This window comes from Austrofundulus limnaeus, unplaced genomic scaffold (genome assembly GCF_001266775.1).
Source record: "Austrofundulus limnaeus strain Quisiro unplaced genomic scaffold, Austrofundulus_limnaeus-1.0 Scaffold44, whole genome shotgun sequence".
Taxonomy (NCBI): domain Eukaryota; kingdom Metazoa; phylum Chordata; class Actinopteri; order Cyprinodontiformes; family Rivulidae; genus Austrofundulus; species Austrofundulus limnaeus.
Window position 1 is genome coordinate 244,709 of NW_013952446.1, and position 6,916 is coordinate 251,624.

At 40.4% G+C, this 6,916-nt stretch overlaps 1 protein-coding gene across 2 annotated transcripts in view; it reads right to left on the bottom strand.

The window, feature by feature from the left end:
* Positions 1 to 624: 624 nt before the first annotated feature.
* The window catches only part of mogs (mannosyl-oligosaccharide glucosidase), an 8,107-nt gene continuing 1,815 nt past the window's right edge, over positions 625 to 6,916 (bottom strand). Inside the window, exons 2-5 of one of the 2 annotated variants that reach the window (XM_014007729.1) lie at positions 4,684 to 5,041; positions 4,331 to 4,554; positions 4,028 to 4,224; positions 625 to 3,050 (exon numbers count right to left, since the gene is read on the bottom strand). In XM_014007729.1, coding sequence (XP_013863183.1) covers positions 1,280 to 3,050; positions 4,028 to 4,224; positions 4,331 to 4,554; positions 4,684 to 5,032 — 2,541 coding nt within the window. In that variant the 5' untranslated portion in view covers positions 5,033 to 5,041 and the 3' untranslated portion in view covers positions 625 to 1,279. The remainder of the gene's footprint in view (positions 3,051 to 4,027; positions 4,225 to 4,330; positions 4,555 to 4,683; positions 5,042 to 6,916) is intronic. The other variant, XM_014007730.1, reaches the window with a different exon arrangement.

The following is a 6,916-nucleotide window of genomic DNA, read 5'->3' on the forward strand; positions in this document are numbered from 1 at the left end:
CCTGAAAAGAACAATCGTGTTTTTTGTTTGTAATGTTAGCAAAATATCTCATCAACCACTGGATTGATTCTAATGAAACTCCCAGAAAGTAATCATTGGATGTTTAGTCACAATTCAAGATGGCAGTCTAAGTTTATTAACCAAAACAGAAATGGCTGTAGGTTAGTCAAATTTACAGATATTAACATTTAATGTTGTAATAGCTGAGAATAATCCCCAACACAAACTCTGATGGCTAAAACATCATGGGAGATCATATTCTTCACTACTCATCTCTGGTTTTGTTTTTCATTTTAGACTGCATTTACATAATTTTGTAAACTGTTGGATTTTAATATTTTTATTTAAAACATTACATGATTCTGTCCCATAAAACTGGGAATGATATAACTATTTTACATAGTGAAAACAGCCAAATATTCTAACTTTTAAAGATAAACTAAATGTTTTAGCTACATTAAGGCTCATCATCTTAAATACCAAGTTATGGGCATTGTTCTCTCAAACTTCATCAATAAATCTTTTTATTTCTACAACTACTGATCATTTTAAAGGCCAAAGCTCATCATTATCAGGTACGACATCAAATAAGTGCAGTTAGACAAAACAATAAAAAATATAAAACAAGTATTTAAATTGTTTATTGTTTTTGGCAATAACAAGTCAAATGTTAGTTGTATTCCTTGCCAGACAAAACCACACTGTACACAAAATATTTACTTTTTGAAACCGTTGTTTTATAAATTTGAGGCAAGACAAAAAAAAAAAACACTTTTCAAAAGACTGGGATTTAAAAATTAAGCAATAAAATGATTGATGATTTGAGACAGATCAAAATCAAAACATGATTGATTGATTAATTTCAGTTAATGTTTTTTTACTCAGTGAAATAACCTGAATAACTTCCCCAAACACGTCACTTCCTCAAGAACATGTTACTCAAAACGTCCTCATATTAAGCCTGAAACCACAAACTTTCCTTTAGCCGAGCTGACCTGGAAGGAATATTCATGTCTGTCTGTTCGACACTCAAGGTGCAGACGAGTAAAGATGCAATTTATTTGTTTTATTAAAAGAAAAAAACAGGCTTTACCTGCAGTAATACAGTATCTTGCACCATTTAGACAGACAGGCCAGCTGCACATGTGTAAAATCTGTTTTTTATTTAAAGGGCTGATGAACGATGGCAAATTTCTCTTCTCTGAATGTATTTCTGTATTTTAACAGTCGATGTTACCTGAATACTGTCTTCAGTGACAGTTAAACCCAACAAACAGTATCAGTAATGCTCAGCCATCATTAATACTGTCAGCGCAGACCAGCCAGTGAACGGGTGGCACCCTTGGCCCTTGCCAGTGCTGTCATTGTATTGTTCCCAGACGTACCCTGTTTCAATGTACTGCTTGTAAACATTATTGATGATATTAGTCCTGAGTTCCTGATAAAGAATAGCTGCCTTCTCTTGGTATGGCCCTTTTGTGCTGCTGTAGTGGTGGAGGGCTCGGACCGCCAAGTAGTTGATGTTAATCCATACGGGTCCCCTCCAGTAGGGGGGGTCGTGTTCTGTATTTCGCTGCATATAGAGCGGATCGGTCTTGGAGAGCGAGCGCAGGCCGTAGGGAGTCCACAGCTTGCTGGAGTCTTTCATATCTTTAAMGATGTGTTCCAGTTTGGGTGAATCTGGCTCCAGGATCTGCAGTAAGAAGGGGAACAAGCTAACGTAGCCCAAAGCATTAACGTACTGCAGCTTAGGGGCCTTGCGGACKGAGCGCACCAGTCGTGCTACGGGGAACTGGTGACGAGGTTGTCCTGGGGGTACGTWCACCTTCTCCCTCTGGAGTGACACAGCTTTGGTGTGGTTACCAAAGTCACAGAAAGCACCGTGTTGGTCTGACCAGTGGAGCTCACTGAGCARGCGATTGTCACTCAGCACGTCGTGYAAGAGTTTGTATTCTTCGTGGGGCTCCCCTAGAAGTTTAGCTATGCTAGCCATGATGCCSGAGGACAAGGCCATCCAGCAGTGTAAATCCACATGTCGCTCATCTGCTGAGGGGTGTGAGGCCCGTGGGTAGTCATCCAGTCCTGAGGTTAACGTCTTAGGATTAAGAAACAGGTTGGTGTCCTTGTCACGCCCACGCCAGCGGTAGGAATGGGGAAGTGGCCCTCTCTGAGTGGTGTTGTACCACTCAAACCAGGTTTTCAGCCTGGGGAAAAGCCTTCGGAGAAACGGCAAGGTCTGCCGAGCCGCTGCCTGATCTGGATTAGAAGAAAGCTGTTGGATGAGGTCCTGGAGGGCCAGGAAGAGGGTCGGCGGGTTTGCGTTCTCGTTCCTCTGAACGACAAATTCAGCCGGGACTTTGCTGAGAGCCTCGTCTCCGAGGATCTGCTCACGAGGAATCCAGCCCTCCACGTTCATCAGGTCGATCCAGTGGGCGATGGTTTCCCTCGTTATCTGGGGATCCCACTTACTCAGCAGGAGCTGGTGGAAGCCCTCGTCCCAGAGRAAACCTCTGGGGAAAAAAGAGCGCGACGGGACGGCGGTGAATAAAGCCCCTTCAGGGTACAGGAGTGGGTATTCRTTGTAGACTGACTGCACCACTGACTGTCCATAGAAGTAACCCATTCCACCCAGCATGTTACTGAGYGCCGCTTTGGCAAATTTCACTTGCGCCTGGTTAAAACCTTTGCTCTCGAGCCCAAAGATCTTTTCAAACTTTTTGTTAAACTCAGCTTTCCTCCTCTCCAGCTCCTCGGTCATGACGGAGCCCACCARCTGGTTTGGGCGATCGTAGAAGCTTCCAGACTCAAACAGAACTTCGATCTGGAACGGCAGCTGGACTGTCACCTGGTGAACCACAAAGTCACTTTCTTTCCTCGGGTCGGCGTGTTTCTGCTGGTTTTGGTGGTGAGGWGGCTTGTAGGCGTCCAGACCTATGTAATGCCTCTTCTCACTAGARGGGGGGCTGAAGACAAACTTGCGGTTCAGACTGAGTTTCACAATGTCAGTCAGCTTCTCCAAGCCAGGAGAGACAGTTTGGAGGTAGTTGTAACTGAAACATTAAAAAAAGAACTAGAGTTAAATGCTTTGTGCTTTTAAAATCAGTGTGTCAGAAGCTAAAACACAAAACCTGAATTTGCAATAAAACTTCCAACTGCGCTACATTCAAGGAGTGCAGCACATTTTCCTGTCATGTAAATGACTGAGGCAACAGAGAAACTAGAGCTCTAGCTTACTATTTTTTCTACCTTGTAACACAAATCAAATCGTGCATTTCTTGTCTTTTCTTTGACAGCATTTTCTACATTCTGCTTCCACTATTAAAAAAAAACCTTCACACATTAAAAACATCTGCGCTGTTAAAGCTCCAACCTTTACGTTTAGGTTGACAACGTCTTTACAGAAGTTACATTATTTTAAAAGTAAACCAATGTTTAGATAATTGCAGACCAAAAAACAAGCGCTGAAATTCTCTTCTGCTGCCATCTAGTGATTTTTATTTTCCTGTTTTTCTCGTCCAGAAGTTATCTAGGCCCATGCAACAATTGTTCATTCAGAAAATGTAAACGGACTTAAAAAAACTTCTGTGATAAATCATTTAGTATTTAATTATGTTTAGACTTCCCATGTGTACGTTGATGGATACGTTTTTATTTACACTTGTTGGTATAATGTCATCTAATCTTTCTATAAATGTTAAACATCTATGTGGGGGCACTGCAAAATGATGCAATCTYGGTTCGTTCAAAATGTTCTTTTTCATTTATTGCAGATTTTTAAGTCCCTTTTTGTAGATAGATTATTGTTGCACATCTTTAATGTTTATAAGCACAATACCTAATAAAACACTGGACAGATTTTAAGAAAACTCTCAGCAATTTCTAGACATATATCTACAACTGTCAACCGTGTTTTAAAGTAAGTCCAATTCAAGATGGCCGTCATATTTATTCACCTTYGCAGCACAAAAAAGGGCATTAACTCAGACACTGAAGTAAAATCTTGTAAGGTAGTAGCTTAGAGTCCTACCTGGCATACTTGGTGCTGGATGACTCCCCGGTAACAGGTTTTCTGAAGGTGATTTTAAAGTTTCCAAGGTCTTCTGAAAAACCAATGATGGAAGCGAGGCGATTTCTTGCCTCCACGTGAGTCTCTAGTGAGCCCTGTGTGTCTGCTGCTGCGTAAAACATCAAGGAGATGACGGGCGGCCGGGGAGCCGAGCTCTGCTGAGGAAAGACAAAGAAWTAAGTGTCTAAATCAAAACAACCTTTGAATCTTGTGGAAGAACAATGAGCACACGGTGCAGCTACAGCGAACACAGCTGGAACTCACATGCTGTTTGGCTGTGATCCTCCAGGTCCAGTCTCCTCCATGATCCCCACCAAGCCGTTTAACAAACTCGGTCGTCAGCGTGAAGTCGGTGTCGTGGATTTCTTGAACTCCGAAGCTTAGTCCGTCGTGCATGAGCCAGCCATAGCTTTGCAAGTGATCCCCCTGCTCACAAGTGTGCCTTAGATTCATGTCCAAGTCTGAAAACTGATTCATCCACATCAAACCTGTAAAGACATGACAAAAAAACAAGGAATAAAATCAACTACACATCCAGAGCTACCCTATCTGATTAGTGCTCTTGTCTTTAGTCAAAACRATTTATCTTGAGCCTGACTCAGATTCTGGCAACTTACCCGTCACAACCGACCGGGGACTTCTTGTTTTCATGCCGAAGTAGACCTGAGGCCTGTACGAGCCCCAGAATCTGTCTGGTGACACCTTGGCACTGCTGCTGTTGGCATCCAGGACCCGAGGCGACGGGTGCGGAGTGGCCACTCGCTTGGCCAGATTGGACCGCATGTAGACGGCGTAAAAGAACCAGATAAGRCTGAAGACACAGAGGCCGATGGAGATGTTGATGAACACCTTCCCAATGTCCGTTTTCTTTTTCTTGTCCTTGCGATGAAATACAGGGGGCTTCTCGTCCTTCCTCGGAAGCAGAGCAGCATCACCTGTCACCACCCTCTTCCTCTGCTTGCCCATCCTGCCCTTCTAAAGGTACGAACAAGAGACACATTTTAGACACTGAGAAATTCCTATTTTAGCAATATGGGAACAACTGGATGGACAGGTTTGAGCTGAAAATGAGAATGTATTACGTCATAAATTATGAGCAAATGACTGAGAAAAGACGTTGGTCATTTTTTTAATGGAAAGTTGAGCAATGCCTGTGTTATTAAGATAAAAGCAGAGACGCTGGATAAATTATAGGTGAATTAAAAAATGACCATGCTTACTTTAAGCCTAAAAGAGACAAAAAATCCTGCAACTGGAAGAAGAAGCAGATATTTTTTCCCCAACAGAAGATACAAAACAAGACAGTAGTTAATTGAACTGTAACATCATTTCAGACTAATTTGCATTTTTTTCTCCTTCCAACAGCTACTTAGATTTTTTTGTAGCTTTATTGCATTTTCTATGCCCTACACTATTTTTCACTTAATCCATTACATCGAGTTGGAACAAAATATAAAATCACCAAACTGCAGCAGAGTCAAGTATTAAAATAGCCTTTAATATTATTTGAAAAATAAAATACCTTTTAATTATTTAAAGTTTACCAACCTAGATGGAAATTAATTTCCTTTTTTTATTCCATTGCAACTATGATGCATTCAGAGGAAGACATTTTATAGTTTTAAAATCACCCTTGTGCTTTCTGGTGGACAAAGTACTCTGTGACACTGTTACTAAATTACTTCAAAAGTGGTTTGGCATTTGTGAACTGCAATTTTTTTCTAGCATTATGCATCAGTACTGTTTTTGTAATGAGCTATTACACAGGGGTGGTAAAAAGCTTTCTACGTTCCTGCTTTAACCATTTTCTAAAAATCCTAAAACAAGATAAACAGAAAAGCCAATTAAAGGAATAAGACAATTAGGCTAAGTAGATTATTATTTATTGTTTTACACCAAAAAAAGATGCAATATAAGGGAAGTGGCTGACTTAAACAAACCTTTGTTTAAAGTTTACTGTAACAAMTGCTGCTGAATATTTAGAGTATTGGAAGGATTTCTGTTGGTTTCTAACYGGTTCAGGTCCTTTTATAACATGATTAAAGTTAAGATGTCAGTGGCATTACTTAAACACTACTTGTTTTCTTTTCTTCAAATGTTATTTGGCAGGATAACCTCTGTGTTTATGGTTTCTTGCTTCATGAACATCTGCTTTTGGTATCAGTCAGCTCACAGAAAGACGTTCTGATATGTGATCGTATCACATTAAAGAAGGGATTAAGTCACGTTTGGACAAACTAAACAAACTTTACCCTCATTTTTAGATTGCTGATTTTAAGCAATATCTTCATACATCATCCTGATTTCATGAGGGTTTCAGATWTGGCTAATTGTCTTGCTAATTGAGAGTAACTCTGGAAAATCAATCTGTATCCTATTTTTAGTGTTCTTATAAGGRTTTCTTGGCGTCATTTCAAAGAGGAAACTTCATTTTTGTATAGAAAAGTTCCCAAGCTGGTATTGACAACAGTTAGTGTAAAAGGAAAGTAGCAAATATTTAGGAGTTTTCTGCTCACAATCATCATCAGCTGGTGGTACTGCTCAGGAACGTTCTTCAGGATTATATTTTGCACATTTCCTTCAAGGAACCCATTTTTACTCATATTTTGACTAAATCCAATTATCAACATTTTTTTTCAACCCCTGTACTTTAGCTGCCCGTTATCTCACTACACTACTTTCGACTTAACTCATCGTGTGAYGTGACGGGTCCCATTTATTCCACGCAAAGCTGCAATGGAAGTTTTATTGTTTCRTTTACTATAAAACCATTCTTGCCCAGATACAGCAAAATCTGTCCAAACCATGCTACATAGAAAGGAAATGTTTATTTTTCCAAGAATATGCAAT